The 23332-nt window shown below is 38.1% G+C and overlaps 1 protein-coding gene across 7 annotated transcripts in view; it reads right to left on the bottom strand.

The window, feature by feature from the left end:
• BCAS3 (BCAS3 microtubule associated cell migration factor) overlaps positions 1-23332 on the bottom strand; it is a 660253-nt gene that overhangs the window by 324990 nt on the left and 311931 nt on the right. For all 7 annotated transcript variants that reach the window (XM_056128182.1, XM_056128175.1, XM_056128179.1 and 4 more), the window contains 3 exons: positions 18738-18862; positions 15763-15928; positions 13778-13878 (listed from right to left, as the gene is read on the bottom strand). In XM_056128182.1, the coding sequence (XP_055984157.1) occupies positions 13778-13878; positions 15763-15928; positions 18738-18862 (392 nt within the window). The remainder of the gene's footprint in view (positions 1-13777; positions 13879-15762; positions 15929-18737; positions 18863-23332) is intronic.

Genomic DNA, 23332 nt, shown 5'->3' with positions numbered 1-23332 from the left:
AAACCTGAGTGCCCGAGAACAGATGACTGGTTAAAGGAACTTTGGTACATCTACACAATGGAGTACTATGCAGCTGTTAGAAAAGATGAAGTCATGAAATTTACATACAAGTGGTACAACATGGAAAGTATCATGTTAAGCGTAATGAGTCAGAAAGAGAGGGATAGACATAGAAAGATTGCATTCATCTGGGGAACATAAAGTAACAAAATAGGAGACTAACACCCAAGAATGGCAAAGATTAGTACCAGGAGTTTTGCTCCATGACTTGGAGGCCAGCCACACAAGCTAGGGGAAAAGGGAGCTCAGATAGAGAAGGGAGCACCAAGTAAAGGGTGTTGGGAGGATCCTCCCAGGATGGGAGAAGTATGCTGAAAGTAGACTATAGACCAAATATGATTGCTACTCATTGCCTCTTTTGCAAACAACAACAACCAAAAGGAGAGAGAGAATAAAAGGGAATGCCCTGCCACAGAGGCAGGATGGGATGGGGGGATGGGGAGTGGGAGGGATACTGGGATCCGTGGTGGTGGGAAATGGGCACTGGTGGAGGGATGGGTATTTGATCACTGTATAACTGAAACCCAAGCACAAAAATTTGTAAGCCTACAACTGTACCTCATGGTGTCTGACTAATAAAAATAAAAAAAAACCAAAACCCAAAATTATCACAGAAGGGGCCAGAGCAATATGGGAAGGCATTTGCCTTGCACTTGGCTGACCCGAGTTCAATCTCCAGCATCCTATATGGTTCCCTGAGCACCACCGGGAGTAATTCCTGAGTACAGAGCCAGGAGTAACACTGAGCATTATCAGATTTGGCCCAAAAAGCCAATAATAATAATAATAATAATAATAAAAGAAGGAACAAAGTGGGTTGGTGCATCCTTTTCTCATGGCCAAGCTGGGATCCATCCCCAGTAACCAGTATGGTTGTCCCCCAAGCCAGCCAGGAGTGATCTGTAAGCACAGAGTCAAGAATAACCCCTGACAACCAATGATCATGGCCCCAAAATAAAAACAAATCAAATTGTAATCTCACAAACCCTAAGACAAAAAAACATACCATGATCTGAACTTAACTTCCCTATTTTTCTTTGTTTTCATATTTTCTATTTCATTAATTTCCACTGTTAGCACTTCCTTTCCTATGCTTAAATCTGTTCTTTTTCTAGTTTTTGAAAACAGATGCTGTGGCTAAGCATTCAACACTTTCCTCTTTATAACAGGTATTTAGTTCTGTAAATTTAACCTTAAGTACTCATTCTTCTGTTCAATTCCACAAATTTTTTTTTTAATTTTTATTAGTGAGACTTACAAATTTTATGCTTGGGTTTCCACAAATTTTTCTATGTTACTATGAGATTTAATTTTTTAATGATCATAAATTTTTTAAAATTACAAAACAGTACAGATAAATGTTGCATTATTGTAATTTAGTTTCAAAGCCAAGAAATTGTCATTGGAATAATCTTATTCCATTGAAGCTAATTGTAAATATATACATTTTTTGTTTAAAATATTTCTGTATTTATGTAGTTTGGTAAAGCTTTATCAGGTGAAAAATATTTTCACTTCCACAAAACTCAAGATAACAGATCTGTTCCATCACAACATATAGTATCTATATATTTCTATTTCATTTATCAGCATTTACCCTCAAGTCATTACATAACTCACACGTAAAAATCTTACAATCGTGTATTTCCTTCCCCCCCTCTTGATCCCTCCAATCCCTCTCCCTCAGTTCTTTTGTCAGATTCCAAGAGGTTGTTTTCATTTGGCTTTCTCTGTTGACTTATTTCAATTCTCTATGTCCTACAGATGAGTAAAATCATTTGGTATTTGTCTTTCTCCTTCTGATTTATTTCACCAAGCACAACTCCCTCCAATTCTGTCCCTCTTGAAGCAAAAGGCACGACTTCAGAGTTGCTAACAGCTGAGTAGCATTCCATCGTGCCTATGTATCACAACTTCTTTATCCACTCATCTGTCATCAGGCACTTGGGATGTTTCCAGGTCTTTCTATCAAAAACAAAGCTGCAATTCACATAGGTGTGTATACATCTTTTTGAACTGTGTTCTGAGAACAGACACCCAGGAGTGGGTTCGGCTGATAAGGCCTTCATTGTTCTGCAAATTTTTAGAAAATTTTTTATTTGTCTTCGTTTGGAAAAATATATTCTGAGAGTACATAATATTCTATTATTTATTTTTTGAGGTTTTATTTTTGAGGGGGAGATGCACATACCTCAGAGCTTACTCCTAGCTCTATGCTCAATGGTACCACCTGGGGGTGCTCAGGGGACCACATGAGACACGGGAGATCAAACCATATCATATGCATGACAAGCACTCTGCCCACTCTTCTTTATCTCGCACCCAAGGATTTTCTTTTAATATCAAAAGAAATCAATTATTAATGTCAGCACAGTTCTTTAAGATTATGTCCCCTTGATTTTCTTCAATATAGTTAAAGCCAACTACGACAAGCCTACAGCAAGCATCATCCTCAATGGGGAAAAACTGAAAGCCTTCCTTCAAGAATCAGGGACGAGACAAGGATGCCCACTCTCTCCACTGCTGTTCAATATAGTACTGGAAGTACTGCAATAACGGTTAGACAAGAAAAAGATATTAAGGGCATCCAGGTAGGAAAGGAAGAAATCAAGCTCTCACCATTCGCAGATGATATGATACTAAAAGTAGAGAACCTTAAAACCTCTACCAAGAAACTCCTAGAAACAATGGACTTGTATAGTAAAGTTGCAGGTTAGGTTATAAAATCAATATCAAAAAGTCCATGGCTTTCCTATACGCAAATAGTGAGAAAGAAGACAGTGACATGAAAAAAACAATCCCATTCACAATTGTGCCCCAGAAAATCAAATACCCAGGAACCAGCTTAACAAAGGAAGTAAAAGACCTGTACAAAGAAAACTACAAAATGCTACTTCAGGAAAAAAAAACAAGAAATGGAAAGATATCCCCTGCTCATGGATCGGGAGAATTAACATTGGCAAAATGGCAATACTCCCCAAAGCACTGTACAAATTCAATGCGATTCCTATAAGAATACCCATGACATTCTTCAAAGAAATGGAGCAAACACTCCTGAAATTCATATGGAACAATGAGCCCCCACGAATAGCTAAAGCAGTTCTTGGGGAAAAGAAAATGGCAGGAATCAACCACCCTAACTTCAAACTCTATTACAAAGCAGTAATAATTAAAACAGCATGGTATTGGAAAAAGGCAGAGCTGCAGATCAATGGAACAGGGTTGAATATACTGACATCTCCACCTAAATATATCATCATCTAATATTTGATAAGGGAGCAAGAAATGTGAAGTGGAGCAAGGAAAGCCTCTTCAACAAATTGTGCTGGCAAAACTGAAAAGCTACATGCAAAAAAATGGGATCAGATCTCTGCCTAACACCATGTACAAAAGTAAGAACAAAATGGATTAAAGACCTCAACATCAGACCGGGATCCATAAGGTACACTGAAGACAAGGTTAGCAAACAGACACTGACGCTAATGGTATCTTCAAAGATGACAAGCCACTGGCCAAGCAAGTGAAAACAGAGATAAAGAAACGGGACTATCTTAAACTAAAAAGCTTCTGCACCTCAAAAGAAACAGTGACCAAAATACAAAGACAGTCTACAGAATGGGAAAGGATATTCACCCAATACCCATCTGACAAGGTGTTGATATCAAGGAGATACAAAATACTAGTTGAACTCCACAAGAAGAAAACATCCAACCCCATCAAAAATAGGGCGACTAGATGAACAGAAACTTTCTCAAGAAGAAATCTGAATGGCAAAAAGGCAAATGAGAAAATGCTCTACATCACAAATCATCAGGGAGATGCAGATCAAAACAACAATGAGATATCTCACACCACAGAGACTGGCCCACATCCAAAACAACAAAAGCAACCGGTGTTGGCGTGGATGTGGCGAGAAAGGGACTCTCCTTCACTGCTGGTGGGAATGCCGAATGCTTCAGCTCTTTTGGAAAACAGTATGGGCGATTCTCAAAAAATTAGAAATTGAGCTCCCATTTGACCCAGCAATACCACTCCTGGGAATATATCCCGGAGAGGCAAAAAAGTACAGTCGAAATGACATCTGTACTTGTATGCTCATTGCTGCACTGTTCACAATAGCCAAAATCTTTAAAAAACCTGAGTGCCCGAGAACAGATGACTGGTTAAAGAAACTTTGGTACATCTACACAATGGAGTACTATGCAGCTGTTAGAAAAGATGAAGTCATGAAATTTACATACAAGTGGTACTACATGGAAAGTATTATGCTAAGTGAAATGAGTCAGAAAGAGAGGGATAGACATAGAAAGATTGCATTCATCTGGTGAATATCACTTATCACTTAATCACTTAACTTCCCGTTAGTCGTCGATTTGCTCGAGCAGGCGCCAGTAATGTCTCCATTTGTCCCTGTCACGTGCTAGTGTAGCCCAATGGCATCTGTTCGCTCCGGGAACATGAAGGGCCTCAAACCGATCGTTCATGATCTTGATGAAGAAGTCTGACCATCTGGTAGGTGGGCGGACACGCGGTCTTTTGACATCCGGTGGAATTCAGTCCGTAACAGCTCTAGTCCAGCGGTTGTCTTTAAATCTCATTACGTGACCAGCCCATCTGATTTTTGACACCTTGGCAAATGAGACAGCATCCCTGATTCTTGATCGTCGACGGATGTCAGAACTCCGGATTCTTTCTCTCATTTGAGTGAAACGTGATATTCCAAGCATAGCTCTTTCTATTCTTCTTTGGGAGACCTGAATAGTGTTCTCATCTTGTTTGCGTAGGGCCCAGGTCTCTGAGGCATATGTTAATGCAGGAAGAACAGTGGAATCAAAGAGATGTGCCCAGAGCCGGAGGTTCTTCGTCCTCTTAGCTATTTCTTCGACGTTCTTGAAGGCGTTCCAAGCCGCTCTCTTCCTCCTGCGCAGCTCGGGTGCCAGGTCATTTGTCATGTTGACCTCTCGACCTAGGTACACATAGCTGTTGCATTCGGAGATGGTCGTTCCATTGAGAGCGAATGGGGCGTCAGGAACAAGGCTGTTTCTCATAAACATTGTCTTCAGAAGATTCAGCTGTAGTCCTACCTTTCCACACTCACGGTCAAAGTCGGCCAGCATTTGTACCGCTTGGCTGATGTTTGGTGTTATTAAAACAATGTCATCAGCAAAGCGGAGGTGGTGTAGTTGCCGACCATCTATCTTCACTCCCATTCCTTCCCATTCCAGTTATTGCATGATGTTCTCAAGGGTGGCACTGAAGAGTTTCAGTGAAATGGTATCACCCTGCCGCACCCCTCTCTTGACATCAATGATCACTTCTTTGTAGAATGGTGAGATCCTGGTAGTGAATCTGCAATACAGCTCACGGAGGATCCTGATGTATTGGGCTTGAATGCCCTGATTGGCTAGGGCTTCAATGACCGCTTCTGTCTCAACAGAATCAAAGGCCTTCTTTAAATCAATGAACGTTAAGCAGAGCGGCATCTTGAACTCCCGAGAAACCTCAATGAGCTTGGTTATTGTGTGGATATGGTCGATGGTGCTGAATCCTTTGCGGAACCCTGCTTGCTCGCATGGTTGTCCTTCATCTAATGTTCTGCCAATCCTATTTAGGATGACTCGAGTGAACAACTTGTAGATGACAGACAATAGGCAGATCGGGCGATAGTTGCCAATGTCATGGATGTCTCCCTTCTTGAACAGTAGTACGGTCCTGCTGGTTTTCCATTGGGACGGAAACTTGCATTCAGACAGGTAGCGAGTGAACAGCCGAGCCAGTGTATTGATGAGTACTGACGGCAGGTTCTTCAGGTGTTCAGGTCTGACCTTGTCTGGGCCGGGTGCTGTTTGTTTCTTTACCGACGAAATGGGGTGTCGGATTTCGGAAGGGAGAACGTTGGGAATGACATATCCATCCTGTGGAATTTGGTATGTCGGCAAGTGGACATGGCTATCGAAGAGATTTGAGTAGAAGTCATGGATAATCTTCTCCATTGCCGTTCTGGAGGATGTGATGGATCCATCAGGATGTCGGAGGGCAGTCATCTTGGTCTTGTAGTTGGCGAAGGACAGGCGAGCGTTACGAATACTTTTCCTGGCTTCTGCCGCATCTACCAGTACTTCTGCTCTTCTCTCTTTGAGGTCTTCCTTGATAGCATCTCTGCACTGCTTTGCGAGCTCGGACGTTAGCTTGCGGTTGCCTGAGGCATGCGCCAAACCACGCTGGCGAATTAGCTCAAGAGTTTTTGAAGATAGGCGATTTTTTGTGGCTATCTCTCTCTTGGCGTTCCTCGCACATTCATGGAGGTGCTGAACCAGTTGACTGTATTCCTCGTCAATGTTGTCATCAATGGCATCTTCCCATGTTGCCGCAATAGTACCAAAGAGTTCCCAGATGGTGGTCATTCTGGGAGTTGTCTTTTTGAACTTTGCAGCCCTTTCTCCCTGCTCTGTGAAGTAGAATTTTGCACGAAGGAGATGGTGGTCCGATCCCGTTCGAAATTTTGGGACAACAGCGACATCAGTCAGGCAAAACCGTCAATTGAATATGATGTGGTCTATTTCATTGTGGAATCGTCCACCGGGAGACTCCCATGTCCATCGTTTAGATTCTGCCTTCTGGAACTGTGAGTTACCATGAATGGTCTTGGTCGACATGATGAACTCAGACAGTCTCTCACCCTGTTCGTTCCATTCTAGGCCATGGGTCCCGATGTGAAGTTCTTCAGCTGATCTTCTCGGTCCTATCTTGGCATTAAAATCAGCCTCAATGATCTTGTAGAAGGTGTGGTCTTCTTTATAGAACTTCTCTAGCTCCATGTAGAACTTCTCGATTTCTCTTTCATCATAATGAGATGTTGGTGCGTAGACAACGAAGATAGAAACTGCAGGCAGTGAGCCACATCTATTCAAATGTAAACGTCCGATTCCGGTTGTTAGGCATTCGAATGAATCAATGCTCTTGGCCAAGTTTGTGTTGACAAGGACACCGACGCCTCCAACACCTCTTTTATTGCATGTTCCGAGGAACATGGGAATATAAAGTAACAAAATAGGAAACTAACACCCAAGAATAGCTGAGATAAGTACCAGGAGGTTCACTCCATGGATTGGAGGCCAGACACACATGCTAGAGAAAAAGGCAGCTCAGATAGAGAAAGGGAGCACCAAGTAAAGAGTGTTGGGAGGATCCTCCCAGGATGGGAGATGCATGCTGAAAGTAGACTATAGACCGAACATGACTGCCACTCAACGCCTCTTTTGAAAACCACAGCACCCAAAAGGAAAGAGAAAACAAAAGGGAATGCCCTGCCACAGAGATGTGGTGGGGGGATGGGGGGGAGGGATAATGGGATCATTGGTGGTGGTGAATGGGCACTGGTGGAGGGTTGGGTACTCGATCACTGTATAATTGAAACCCAAGCACAAAAATTTGTTAGTCTACAATTGTATCTCATGGTGTTTCACTAATAAAAATTTAAAAAAAAGATTATGTCCCCTATACCTCATCACTCACCACCGTAATATTAAATGATTTTAAGAATTTTCTCTTCTTAAATACTTTGAGCAATCTGATTATAACACAGTTTTCTCCATTTTTCTTATGACTGGGATTTTTCTGGCATTCTTGTATCTGTGCATCTATACTTTATATATGATTTTGGGTCTTTCTGATTATTTTTTCTGTCCTGCCACTTCATTCTAAATTGTTTTATTTCTATAGGACCACCATCCCTAGTCTATATTCATCCAAAGTGATCAGCCTGATGGTTTTGTGCACAGTCCACCTCCCCGTCTTCAGGCACTTTGATTAGAAATATCTGTTATTCCTCAGTTCAAGGGAACTGTTTCTTCCACTGTAATTTTCTTTGTCTTAATTTGGCATTCTCCCCCCCCCCCCCTTCCCAGGTTTATCTTCAAGTTCACTACTTTTTTTCTTCTAAAATTTCCAATCTATTTCCATTTTTATCTAGTGCACTTCTCATTTCTCAGTTTTCAGATCTGAAACTTTGATTTGGAACTTCTTGATATTTCCCACATGTAACTGACTTTTTTACCATATGATGGGATGCAGATATAAGAATGATGACAATAAAATGCATCATAATTCCTGACTCTGTATGAGATCTATGCACCAAGCCATCTAAAACTCAATGATGGCTAAGCCCTTTGGTTGCAGAAAATTCACAAGTCAATAATATGCAGAATAACAGCAGTCTCTAAAATTCTTTAGATCTCCTCTCTAATATGTCCAGCAAATTCTAGGTTAGGAATCAGAAAATAGAATATATTTGTGGCCTCGAGCTCACAAATGAGTATAGGTAATATATTAAAGAAATGGTGTGGCTTCATTTATGTAATGCTTTATTTGCAGTAATAGTTTGTGATTGTTTGCTGATCCATGGACTTCTTTGGTCTAACTAAATTTGCAGCAGTCTCCTCAACTTAAGACTGTTTTCCACACTAAAATACTCTAGGAACTCTAGCAAACTAGTAAACTGGAGCAAATGCAAAGCTTCTTCATTTATTTCTATGAAGAATGAGCTTCATTCTTTGATGTCTGGTGATTTTCAAACATCTGTTTCATATAGATTGTTGTGTGTGTTTTTAAGCAGGAGGGTAAATCTGTAATGGTGGGGAGATATTCTTTAAATGGAACCCCAAGAAACATTAAACAAATGAAAATAATATTCACAAAAAACCTGAAACTGAATTGAAACATATTAAATTGACCTATCTTATAAACTTCTATAGGTTGAGGAAAACAATGACTTCATAATAAAATATAGGGAGCTTCCTAGACACCTTTGAATTATGTACCAAAGCTGTATTTCCATAAAATTGTCTTCTGTTAGCATTTAACAAAGAAAATCCATGGGTTATTTATTATTATTTATTATTTTAAAAAGAAGTTCAAAGGATGAGCTCCCAAAACAAACAGCTGATAATCGGTATGTGAAAATACAGATAGAAAATTGTCTGAAAAGAACAGAGGAAACATTATTTTCCCCCTAAATAAAACTTTCCCACATCAATTCTGGAAGCCCATTTTTAATTTGTACTTCGGGAAGCTCTGAAACAAAATAAAATATTATTGCCTACTTCTGAATTATATTCCAAGTTATGTGATTTCATGTGTGTTCATTCAACCTTTACATATAAATTAACCAAACATATTCAATTAGAGCATATGAATTTGTTGATATTTTCTGTTCTTTTACTTACTAAAAAAAAATCACTTTTTAAAAATTGTTTATAAGTGTCATATTTTTTTAAATTTATTTACTAAATCACTGTGGGAAAAGTTACAAAGCTTTCAGGTTTAGGTCTCGGTCATGCAAATATCAAACACATTTCCCTTTACCAATACTTATTTTTCACCATGAAGAACCCCAATAAACCCCCACCCCCTAACCCTCCCAATGCCTGTGAGACAGATGAATTCTAGTTAACTATCTACTTTGACTAGATTCATTGTTTCAATAAAAGATGCACCATTATTATTTAGAGTTTACACCCCCAAATCAGACATGTTGAAAAAGCATTGTGAAATGATTTCCTTTCTACAGCTGGGTTCAAGAATTAAATGATGTCGTGATCGCGGCCAGGCGGTTTTGGATTTCTGCTATTTTACTTATTAACCCTGGAAGTATTTCTGCTGAGAGTCAGGTAATTAAGAGATTGGTTTCTGTGCTCTGGAGCCATGGCCGTGCTGGAGAGCCGCTCATGGGGGGCAACTGGTGACCTCGGTAGGGCGTGAGGGACGAGTCAGGACTGCCCCCCTTCCCATGAGGTTTTAGTTGCCCCATCACGACCAGCTCATACCTGGCTTTCCACAAAGCTCCCAAGCGGCTGCCATCTTTCTTTCCAGAGGGAAGAAGGCAGGAGGGACCAACACCCTTTTCCCTCCGGGCAGACATGGTGGCGTGGATTAATGCATAGTCCATTCACTTTTCTGCTGCAAGCTGCTGGGCTCTGCATTAAGTCCTTGTGCTTCTGGAGCCATGGCCCTGCCGGAGAGCTGCTCGTGGGGGGCAACTGATGACCTTGGTAGGATGTGAAAGACGGGCCGGGAACGCCCAAAATCACATTTTTGTGTGTGATTTTGGTTCAAGCTAATAAACTGTGGCTGCTTCACAGTGATCTCAGTCAGGCACTTTCTAATATTTTCAATATATGACAACCCAAATGCCCCAATTTTACATCATTCACATATGTGTAAGATATGGTTGTAGTTCAGAATATGAAACTAGGAATGTTTACTTATTTCATCTTAATTTTTACTAATTTCACCTTATGTGGCCTATCTCAGGAAGTTAACCCTTTCATCCCCACACCAGTTAACCTTTAACCAAGTGTGCCAACTTTGTTTATCAACCAACAGTGTATTTGTTATGCTTACACGGCTAGAAGGGGAGCAGAGATTCCTTGCTAAACATCCTGCTCTCCTACTCTAATCTCACTAAGCAAAAGTCTTTCCCATTTACATCATTGTCTACTACTAGCCAAAGCGTCTTTCCCATTTACATCATTGACTACTATAATTATAATTTCCTGAGTTTGTACAAGTCTGCTTCACCTGATCCATAGATCTAAAAATAACCAAAGAAAATGCTTACATTCTCGAAGTTTGTGTTAGAGCTCTACTTCAAAGGGTTACATTTAAAAACATTTCCAAAATATATTTGCAACAATCTTCAAGTTGGTAAATAAGTTACTGTCAATATAGTTACACGAAACAAAATAAAACAAAATTCTTTATACCACATGTGGTATAAATGTCTCCAGAAGGCATCAAACAGGAGAACTAGAGAGAAAATGAGAAGGTAGTAAGGTCTCCTTCCAGGTCTGACTTGCATAAGGATTCAAGAGATGGACAGGTAAAGGGATTCTTTCTAAATTAACATTACTTTAGCCGATTTTAGGTCTTTACTTTTACGATCTACCTATCAATGTTTTTACATATTTAACTTCTTCAGCAATGGATTGTATTAACATGTATATGCTAGTTTGGGCAGAGAGAGAGGTAATGTGCACATTTAGTAGTACTCAGAGGCTATTACTGGCGTGGTGTTCAGAAGGGACCCCTGGCCAAAGTGTTCAGGGGTCCAAAGTGTATATGATGCTACAAATTGACCCGGGGTCTGATGCACACAGACTTATTCTCATACTATGTCTCCGGTCTCATGACTGTGCTTCTTAACCAAAACCATTATGTTAAAAAATGCATTAATTTAAGTAAATGACTTTAAATGATTTTGAAACTCAGTTTTATGTTATTTTTTCTAAAGAAGGATGATGATAGTCATTACATGATCCACTCTCTCTTAGGTATATACCTAATAAACTGTCTCTATAGTAACATTTCACAATATAAGAGTACATATTAATTAGAACAAGATCAAAATCACACGCTCAAAAAAGTACATCAATACTATGTCCTTGAAATCTATTTGAAAATATTCCCTTTTGAGATATGAAACAAAAATAGAGAAGGATGCTTAAATTTATATACTGTTTTACAGTATTGAAAGAACTTGCAAGTGGCCCACCTGGGTTCAATCCACAGCACAGCATATGGTCCACCAAGCACTGCCAGGAGTGATCGCTGAGCAGTGAGCCAGGAGTAAGCCCTAAACACTGATAGCAGTGGTCCAAAATTCAAAATAACAAAAACTATAATTTGTACAGAAAACTGTATTATTATTGGTACCTCATATGAAACTACTGAAAGAGGTCATTTGGATGTAAAACCTAGGACTTTTTCCTTTTTAGCTCAGTGCTAAATGATAAGAATTTAAAAAGATCATGAACTAAATTTTATTACATAGAAGAATTGGATATTGCAGAGACATCAATGACTACTTTCTTCCAAACTGCTCTAATTCATTTCTATTCCCTGTGAGTTGCAACAACTCACAGGTTTGCCATCTTTTCTCAGTCTTAATTACAGTTCTGCTCCCTAAGATCACCAAGTCTCACTGAACCTAACAGATTGATCTTGCTAAAACGCAAACTGAAGGTGTAATATCAATGTTTGAAAACGATGAGATAGTTTGCACCTACAGAGCGGATGTTCTCAAACTGTGCAAGTGTTAATCTTTTTAGTTTTAAGAACTGGACAAAGATGTTTAGAACTACTTGACAATAAGTGATATATGGACCAAGAATCTGAGTGCATCTGAGAGATACAGGTTTAATTCCTAGCACTGCATGGTCACCAGACCACCACCAAGATCGAGCCCTGAGCATTGTGATAAGCAAAAGTAGCTCCAGAACACGGATAGGTGTGGCCCTAAACCAAAAACTAAAACAAAACAAAAATTACAAGTGATAGCAATCAGATTAATTTGCTAAAATAAAAATCCTAGAGACAAAGATAGTCATATTTAATTTTTGGCCACAAAACAACAAAACAAAGAAACCTAATATTAATCTGAAACAGCTACACTGAATTCAACTATGAGTTCTTTTCACCCCTTTTGAGAGGCCGGGAAAAAAGTTCATGACTTTAATTTAATATTAAATCACTTACATATTACCCCTTTCTTTGGCAACTTCAGTCATTGATCTCATAGTTCAATGCATAACCTTTCCCTGATGTATCCATTTCATTTAATTCTACTTTTTTATTAAATGCCAGTCTCCCAAATTAGGTAATGAATTCAATGAGAACAGAAGCAACATACTATTCACATTTAAATGACAAGTGCCTGGCACATATAGTTATTCAATAAATACATGCTAATAGAACGAGTGAGTCCAACTGTATAACAGAAAACAAAGACCATAAACTGTGTTAAAATTTCAGAATTTTCTAACTTTAGAGAAAAGTCAGTATACTGTCTGGATTTCTATCATAATATTCAACACATTATCAACACAAAGTGAGTATGTTTTAAAAACCCATACATAGTTATATAAACCAGGCAAGAAAATAAGTTCAATACAATGAAACTCCATTAAAAACACAAGTGTTTTTTTTTTTTAAAAGTGTCAATGATTATTTTTAAGAATTTTCTTAACACACAATACTCACTACAATCAAATTAAGGATCCAGTCAAGACTACAAAACTAAATTAAGAATTTTAATGACAATAAATTGGAAAATATAAAAATTGTCTTCTCATTACTCCCCTGCAAAAATCTCTTTCAAACTCAATGCATATTTTATGTTTTTACAAAATAGTTTTTAGATCAATCACTTACCAGTACAAGGGATAAGTTATAAAAAACAAACAAATATAAAAATAAAAAAACCTGTAAGAGGCACAATTCTTACTCCATTACAGCAAGAAAAATCCTACAGACATAAAAAACTTTTTAAAAATTCAACAAAAATCCCTCAATAGTACCTTTCAATAGTGAAGACATTATTTTTTCCACATGAGAAAAACATGACACATTTTATGAAACTTTATTATATTCTAGTATTCTTATGAAAGTACGAGCCCACCAGATCACACCCATCAGCTTCTGTAACTGCAGGGGTAAAATGTCATATCAGGCAACATGAGTAGTCAGAAGCATAGTGAGTGCGCTCAGGCCCATGGTTTATATTTGTATTACACGTCTTCCTTGACTCAGTATGATTATTCTTGGCCTATGACCCATGGACAAGTGGTAATACACATAACTGAATTAGAAGCCAGTGTTTTAAGATGAAATTTCAAAATACTATATAGAAAGGAAGAAAAAGACACTGAGAAGTACTTACGGCCAGCAAGCAGGAACTGGTAATACTGTACTGCATCAGCAGCAAGGAGCAGAGGGTGATTTGCATTAAATGGTGGCTGCAATTCATTCCATTGAGGAGTTCTAAGGAAACAGCAGAAGAATATTAATATTTAAGCTTAATAGATGGGATAAATAAATCACCATCATTGTCACAACTTATGGACACTGATATAAACCTCACACAATCTTAGAAATCATTCAAATGAACTTGGAGTGCTGAAACCTGAAACACAAGGCCGTCCACTTAAAAAGAACAGAAAGGTGGCAATGAGTCATATAAATTATATAATGGCAATATGAGTTTAGTAGAAATCCCTCAAATAAAACAGATAAGACAACTCGTTTCTAATTATACCTATTTTCTAACAATGTGTTGAGATTTATAATCACAGAATTTTTAAATAAAGCAAGGCAGGTAAAAATGGTTTCAAACAGTTGTGTTAATGCCTGACTTATTATGGATCAAATGAGCATCCAAGTTTCAAAAACAAGCCCTTTATTTTACAATGATTGTGCAGTAATTTTAATTAGATCTGTCCACTCCTAAATTGCTTGATAAATAAGATATTGATCAGATCAATCCAGCGCAGCAAGGAAGTAGCAAAGAATGCTGGAGCCTCCAAAAATCAATATAAGAGTATTTTAAATGTCAAAAGGAGAGGAATCATTTTCACATCCATTTTTGTTTGTTTGCTTCCATGCATGTCAGAGCCAATTTTTTCTCTATCAGTATATACTATATTGAACAGGCTTTAGAGTCTATTTTTCCCATATTATGATAACTTAAAAGATTTTGATAATGATCACAAAATTTTAAGGACTGTGATTCAAAATAAACATTTCCATAGTATATTTTTATTTTATCTTAGAAATCACATTTTGAAATTTAATTAATTTTATTTCTTGTGGAGCCTGGGATGAAACCCAGGAGTTCACATGTGCAAAGCAAGTACTGTGCCACTGAGCTACATCCCCACCCCTGGAATAGCTTTCTCATACCCATTAGGAATCAATTTAAAGGAAACCTCTCCATCTATATTACTTTCCATTCCGATTAATTACTATATTCTCCATTATGGCCTTCTATTTTGAGTGATTTGAAACAGGGGAGAACTTTTATTATGTAAATAGGAAAAAATTCTCAGTCCAAGAAAACAAAATATCAAAATAATAGGATAAAACAGTTTCAAAAAGAAGAATTATCCAAGACAACTTGGAGAACCAAGATAACTCAAATGTCTTTGGAATATGCATAGAGAACATTTGAGCACACAACTAACAACAGCTGAACATGCAAAAATATGTACACAAATAAATATTATTAGCAGCATAGCTATATGTTTAAAAACCAGTAACAGCTACAGAATGATAAATGGTGAAATAAAAGGTAGCGTATCCATGCAATTTAATATTACATTCAAAATGAAGTGCTGATACATACTACAACATGGATGGACATTGAAATCATTATGCCAAATGAAGAAAGTTGCAGAAAGTGACATTCTTTATGGTTTTCAGGAGAAATAAAAAGTGATCACTAACAATACGGGGTTTCTTGGCAAAGGGGGCAGTGATAAAAACTTTGACAATTAGTACAAACAAGTAAGATTCTCTTTAAATGGGTGAACAGTAATGCATGTAAATTAAATCAAATTTAAAAGAATGAATTATTAACACGCTCAAAAAAATGAAGCAAAATAATTTTGCTGGATGAGAGGCAATGCAAAAAAAATACATACTCTGATTTCATTTATATAAAAATTTTAGAAATTGTATACTCATCTACAGTAAGAATGAAAATCAGTGGTATTAGAGGGCTGAATGAGGGAAGAAACACTTGGTGGTGACGGATATGCTTATCACATTAATTGTGTTGAGTGCCGAAAAACATAACTTACCAAGCTGTACACTTAGCATTATGTAACTCGGTGAAGCTGATTTTAAAACAATGAAAGGAAGCACTACCTAACCAAAGTCCAGGTGGCACGGGGGGATGTCATCATTTCCAATGGGGTGTCATCACTAATCTTGGGGGCGGTGCTGAGTGGCCGTGGCTCCATCATGTGTTCCACCAAGGTCCCATAGCAGCTAATAATGTAGAGAGACTCAACTACAACTTGTTTGGACTGATCTATAAACAGAAAAACAGATCTTGCATTATGATCATGGCAAACATGAGCACAGCACAATCTCTACGTGTTATTTGACCCTGTCAGTCTGTTCCTAAGTTGCTCAGAGAAAACAAAAAGGCAGGACATCTTTAACATGGTGCTTGCTTCTCTCCTAACAGTTGCCACTTAGAAGAAAATGATAATAAATACAAATATGCTATCGAACTGTTATTTATGTTTGGTTTGAAGGTCACAGCCAGGAATACGTAGGGCCTACTCCCCACTCTTTGCATTGAAGGTCACTCGTGGATGTGCTCAAGGGATCAGAGACACTGGGCATGGACTCTGGGCCTCCCACATACAAGGCACACACTCAGGCCTTTGAGATCCCTCTCCAGTTTCTGTTAAATAATCTACCTAATCTACTACTTTTGATTTAAATTACTTTTAAATCTAACACTTTTCAATAATGGTGGATAGAGTTTCAAATTTCGAATTAATTATTAAAATATATATCTCTCAGTCTTTTGTATCTGTCTGCAACTGTAATACAGATTGAGACTAAGTCAGGGTCAAAGTACCCCTTCAACTACAATGGCAGCTCCTTGGATGTCTAAGGCGGCTTAGGTCCTCGTTGACTTTCTCTTTGGAAACTTTCTCTTTAAATTTATTGATTAAAACAAACAAAAAACACACTCTGGGGCTGCAGTGTACGCTTTGATTGCGTGCAGGAGGCCTGAGCTCATGGTCCTCTGAGCTCCACCAGGACTGACACCCAAGCACCGAGCGAGCATAGCACAAGCAATGCCAAGGGTGGCCCCAAAACAACACTGTAGCACTGTAGCACTGTCCACTGTCCTCCCATTGTTCATAGACTTGCTCGAGCCGGCCCAGTAATGTTTCCATTGTGAGACTTGTTATTACTGTGTTTGGTATATCGAATACGTCATGGGGAGCTTGCCAGGAATCAAACCTGGATCAGCTGGGTAAGGCCGTGTGCAAGGAAAACGCCCTAACACTGTGCTATTGCTACAACCCCCCAAAACAACGAAAAAGAAAAGAAAAAAAACAAAGAAAACCATATCCTTCCATCACCCCCAAATCCTCTAACTCTCTTTCTTCTTTTCTCTCAAGGGATCACTAGTCCTGTGAACAAAAAAGAACCGTCACTCTCTAAGGTCAGGTGCTGAGTGTGGCTCAATCAAATGACTTCATAAGGATACACATGTCCCTCACCACCAAAACTGGTTCGGGGCTCTATTGTGGGGTTTGAGAGGAGCACAGAAAAATCACTCATGAATGCTGGGTGGTTCCCCTTATCACTCTTCCCGAGGAATCAGTTACAGCTGATTTGAGAAAAGGCTAGTGACCAGTCAGTGGGACATAAAGGACTGGCAAGTTAAAAGGGTAATTAGAACAGAAGGGAAAGGCATTTGAAATCAGAGCTTCACAGAGGATTTAACTCCTAACAAAAAGTCATTAAGATAGCATCATTAAAGCTAAGGTGGTAACAAAAAAGAAAGATGGGATAAGAAATTGGAAGGCTTGCCTACTTTACTGTATCTTCTCCCACTTAGGGAGGGAACCTGCTGTGCCTGAGATCCTATTTCCAGGGAAGGATGACTGAAAGGCAGTAACAAGGGGAAGGGCAGCTGTCTGAATGACAGTACTAAGCATAAGGGAGGGTCACTAGGCTAAGAACAAAGCAGTCTGGGAAGGGCCTCCTGACAACTCCATTTGTGACCCACTTTAGCTCTAAGAAACAAAGAGACGATATTAACATTAAAAATAACACTTGATTTATGAATTTAGGCTCCTCTTCTACAAAGACACAAGGCATCTAAAACAAAGAATAGCAAAACTATGTGAACATATTAAATACTGATCAAGCTAGTATATCCATATATTCCAAATATCCATATATAGATGGATATATATATATATATCTTAGCTTGATTATTTTTACATACTAGGATATAATATATGTACATATATATATATTAGAGAGATAGATACAGTGATATGCCTGAGTACTAATGAATGCAAAAGAAAAAATATATACATATATATATGAATTAAAAGGAACAATGATTACTACAAAATATGATTCTTATTTCCAAGTAGAGGCCTTTTTACCTTTTAACAAATAACATGAATTAGCTGATATATTTACTTTAAGACTAAAATATAGCAATAGAAAACCTAGATCCAAACTCTAATAACACAAGTTGGTTCTTTGTTTTGGGGGGTGGGGGGGATTCAGGGGGGCTCGGAGCATACCTGGTGGTGCTCAGGGTTTACTCTGGGCTTTGTGCTCAGGGATCGCTCCTAGTGGTTATCAGGGAACCTTATAGGATGCTGGGGATTGTACCCATGTTGGCTCCATGCAAAGCAGGTACCCTACTCACTACCACTTCAGCAATAATAACAGACATTTAACTGCAATTTAACACACTGCTTTGAACTGGTATTTAAACTGATCAATTCCTTCATGGAAATTAAAATTAGGAGAATAAGATTTTCCTCTCTCCATCTCAGAGACAATGGCAAGAAAAAAGTTTTGAAAATGTAAATTTCTACAAATAAAGATGTGAAATTGATGGTATTGGGAATACTTGTAGACTGGTGTCCAAGAAAAAACACTCAACAGGCAATTTATTTCACATTAACATAGAGGAAGCATCACTTGAGTAGCAGAGGAGATGGACTAATTGCAGGGTACATTGGTTTTCAGAATTAAGTTCAAGTTTCTTCAAGGGGAATTGCTATAAATTTTTCTAAAAAACAGAACTGGCACAGAATTATTTATGCTTTAATAAAAATACATACCTTTTTCTCTTTTCAGACCTGCATTATTTGCAAACCATGATCTGGATGTCCCAAAAACTGCAGCCACACAGAATTCTCCGCCCATAGATTTGCTAGGTGAAATTTGTGGAGGTGGCTTAACTTTGCTTAAAAAATAAAATGATAGGATAAAAATTACCATGTTGAAATCACAGTCCTGGAAACAATGGCAGATAGTTTTCGTTAAATTTCACCATACATATTCAAACCTTTCAATGTGGTCATGCATTTTGACTTAAATAATAACTGGCAGTGTGAGACTGTTCTGCAGTAAGTAAAATTAGTTCAAAATCTCAAAGTAATAACATAATAGCAACTAATAACAAAATAATATCTTTTTGAAGTATGAGATGGTAAAATTTGAGTTACTTCTTTTTAGATGGACAGTAAGTCCCTGGCGATGAAAAGTGAAACAACAGAACCTACATAAACATCTCTACGTAATAAAACTATTTGTCATTTCATTTTGATATACAAGGTATAGAGTTGACAATATAGTTGAGTGCAAACATCATGGATGAAAATAAGGGGATGATAGTAAATGAAACTCTGAAAGTGCTCTGGGCCACAATGCAATGCAGAATGAGAGGACGTCTATGGAGAAGATCTAATGATCTAAGGCAGTTGCACTCACTGGGTATTCCTACTTGCTATTAACTTTTCCCTCAAGGATCTGCAAATATTTTGTGGAAATAAAGATTATATCAATAGCCACTAAGTCTTTCCTATTTCTCATATACTTGGGGTCACATCTAGACTACTGCTAGATCAGATAACTCACAACTAAAAGTACTATTTTCCACTTTATCCCAAATAAGCTTTCATGTCATTAACTTTCAATTCTAGCCTCTCATCGTTTTTAAAACCCAGTATTTCTATTTCTGGTTTTACACTGTATGGACCACACACCCAGCAGTGGAGGGGTGGGGAGGCCTCTGGTGAAGCAATGCAGGGCCACACCAACGGGGTCCTGTGGTGCAGGAGAACAAACTCAAGGCCATGCATGTGTTCTACCAACGAGCTATATCATAAACCACAGTCTTCTGCTTTCTCAAAAGTTTTCACAGAACTCTTTAGATAAATACTAAGGTTATGTTTTATAACTCAAGAAAGAACAAGAAAGGGCCCCCACTACACACTGGGCAAGCATACAGCAGGGACAAAAGAATACCAATGCTCTCTTGAGTCTACTCACCAGCATCAGTCCACAGTGCCAAGCAACATAGGTTCTACTTTTGTTTTCTCTCTGTTCTCTTGTTATTTTGCTTTTGTGGTAGGGAGGAAAAACTGATTTTGGGTTAAAATATGAATCCCAATGGGGTCACTTATTAGCTGTGCAGCATTTAAGTCACTTACCCTCTCAAAGCTCAAACTACCAATATAGGAAACATTAAAATAGTAATGTTGAAATTGTAGGATCATTTTAACTATGTTTATTCTTTTAGATTGTAGGATCCCACTCTGAGGTGGGGGTCTTGTTTATTGGACCATATCCTTGGGGCTCCTCCCAGCTCTGTGCTCTGTGCTCATTTCCAGTGCTCAAAGGACCAGGAGGGCCTGGGACTGAACCTGACTCTCCTGCAGGCACTCATCCCTTTGAGCTCTCTCTCCAGCCCAAGCAGTGTTATTTTAAAGATTGTTCTATCTGTTCTCAAAACAGTTCATGCCCAGTCGCAGCCCTTAAGACCTCCTTGTCATGCAAATGTTCATCCAGTAGCATTCCAGATTTCCTGAGTCAGAACCCCTGGGGTGGAGCCTAGCACTCTATACTTATTAGTTGTCCCCCTGGGAGGGACTGGGGGGTATTTCAAGTTTAAGAATCAGTGGATTGTCAGTGGATTTGGGGGTATGGAGTAGAAAGTGTTCACCTGAAATTCTATCATTAACAAAACTGTAAATCATGATGTCTAGATAAAAACAGAAAGGAAAAAACCACAGAGTTATATAGAGTACCTTCCCATATCACAGAAAACAACAATGTTAACTTTCTTCTATATAGTATTTTTTTTTAAAAAAGATCTGGCTTTCAGTTCCTTCTGGCACTTAAAATCATCATTCATGTATTTTATTTTCTGATCTCTGTCTCAACATCTTTTAAAAAAAATCTGGATAAGAGACCATTGTGACTGTTCTTTGTGGTCTCTCCATTGTTAACAATTTCACAGTAAAGAATGTTGCCATATATGAAAAGAACTGCTTCTTTTCATTAACACTTCTTAAATACTTCCACCATAAAGTACTATTACCTATGAAAATGGCAGCCATGACTAAACGAGCAATACCAGTCACAGACAGACTCCCACTGGCAAAGAATAAAGTCAAGCTGGTTTTGTGTTACTACATTTCTGGAGGTAATGAATCTGATTCTATAAACAGCTCTCTCTCTTCCTGCCTTCCACAATTAATATAATAAAAGAAAATTCCCCTTTATCTACATCTGAACAGAGACTGTTCTTTCTGTTGGTGCTTTGGAAACCAGCATCAGTACTGTTGTTTGTGGTACTCTCTGCTGTATTATTATCCTAGAAGGCAAACGTTTCTTCATAGCTTTGAACTGGGGTCAAAATGATAGTACAATGGGTAGGGTGTTTGCCTGGCGTGCGATTGACCCTGGTTCAATCCTTGGTATCCCACATGGTCCCCTGACCACTGCCAGAAATAATTCCTGAGTGCAGAGCCAGGAGCAACTCCTGAGCATTGCTGGGTGTGACACAAAAAGAATGAGGGGGAGGGGAGAAGCCTTTGTCCTGTACTACCTTCCACAGTCTTTATTTTCATCCTGAAATTGTTACCTTATAGCTGATAGGTTCCTATAATTAGCATCTTTTAAGTTTCATCAGTTATTTTTAACCCTTAGGGAAGTTGGAAGACTAAGAAGAAAACCAGTCCAGGATTTTATTTTGAAGATACTTCCAGGGGGCTGGAGTGATAGAACAGCGGGTAGGGCATTTGCCTTGCATGCGGCCAACCAGGTTTGGATCCAGGACATCCCATACGGTCCCTCAAGTACTGCCAGGAGTAATTCCTGAGTTCAAAGCCAGGAGTAACCCCTGAGCATCGCTGAGTGTGACCCAAAAAAGAAAAAAAAAGCTTTCATCTCTGCTTTTCATAAAACTGTATTTGAATCACTATCCTGGAATAGTGACAATATAATCCAAAGATAAGCTACACAGGGACAAATTCAAGTTCTCTGCAAATTAGCAATTGCTATTTTTGTTTCTGCTGTTTAAACCATGTGGTAAGCAACAAGATAGAAAACAACTGACAATTCCACTTGCTTTTTTTTGTTTTGTTTTGTTTGCTCTTTGTTTTGTGACTACCCCTGACAGTTCTCAGGGGACCATATGTGGTGCCAGGGATTGAACCATCAGCCATATGTAAAGTTAGCACCCTACCTACTGTACTATCTCTCCAGCCTCAATTATAACATTTGTTAAGAGAGACTAGTGTGTATCTAAAGAATTCATTCTAGGGGCATTCTTGGCTGATCAGAGTTCAATCCCTGACACTCCATCTGATCTCCAGAGCCCTGCCAAAAGTGATCCTTGAATGAAGAGTCAGAAGCAAGCCTTTACACTGCCAGGTGTGGGCCCAAACAAAACAAAACAAAAAAAAATGCATTCTAAATAAAAAGAATTGTTTTGAGTTAGGCAGCTACTTTTTTTTTTTTAACATACTAAAAGAGCCTAAGTATGATAGAGTATTGATTTACTCTCTGGCTGTACAAAAACATACCAGCTTACAATCTAGCCAATAAAGTAAAAAGTTAAAAATCACTTATACTTCTACACATAGATCAACTTCTAAACACACAACTAAAAAGCATTAATATGGCATTCTATTATATATGCTCATTATCTCCTATAAAAATAAATCTCTTATGGTAAAAGTATTATTATAATCATCTAAAGAACTGTCATTTTATATTTCATTATTTTTTCTTTGATGTGACTTTAATAAATCACATTAGTAAAGGCTTTTGTTTAATAAATAATCAAGAGGTTTCAACCCTGAAATTCTACCTTCTATATAATATGGTGTTAATATATTAAGTATGGACTGTATTTTGAGAAAATATTCTTGAATGGTTTCTACCATCAATATATATTGGAATATTGGTATTTAAGCAAAATAGAAATTTTTAAAAAATGTGTGCATAAGGAGTAATTTTTTTAAAAGACCCGACTGAAATAAATGATGGCTAATAAAGTATTTTCTATCTGAAAGACCCAAAGAGTGAAAGTTAAACTTTGGCGGAATTTACTCTTTATTCTAGGTTATAAAATACTAAGACTCGGAATCCTGGGTGGAAACTGAATTTAACTTGTCCAGGATGACCCAGAATATTTGTACTGCAAAATAACCTTTTGTTGACAGGAAGATAAAACATTGAAAAATGATACATATGTGAATGGAATAAAAGGGGAAAATGCTAGGCTTGTAAATCATCTGAGACCCTTATAGATCGGTGACCCAATCCTTTTAGAAAAGCATTCCAATACTAACCTTTTTTTCTTGTGCTCAACATCTCTCTTATCCTCTGAAAGGAACTTAATAATAAATCCAATTATAAAACA

Source organism: Sorex fumeus, unplaced genomic scaffold (assembly GCF_029834395.1).
Source record: "Sorex fumeus unplaced genomic scaffold, SorFum_2.1 ptg000063l, whole genome shotgun sequence".
NCBI classification, from domain to species: Eukaryota; Metazoa; Chordata; class Mammalia; order Eulipotyphla; family Soricidae; genus Sorex; species Sorex fumeus.
Note: the sequence above shows the minus strand (reverse complement) of the source record. Positions and strands in the feature narration are given on the sequence as shown.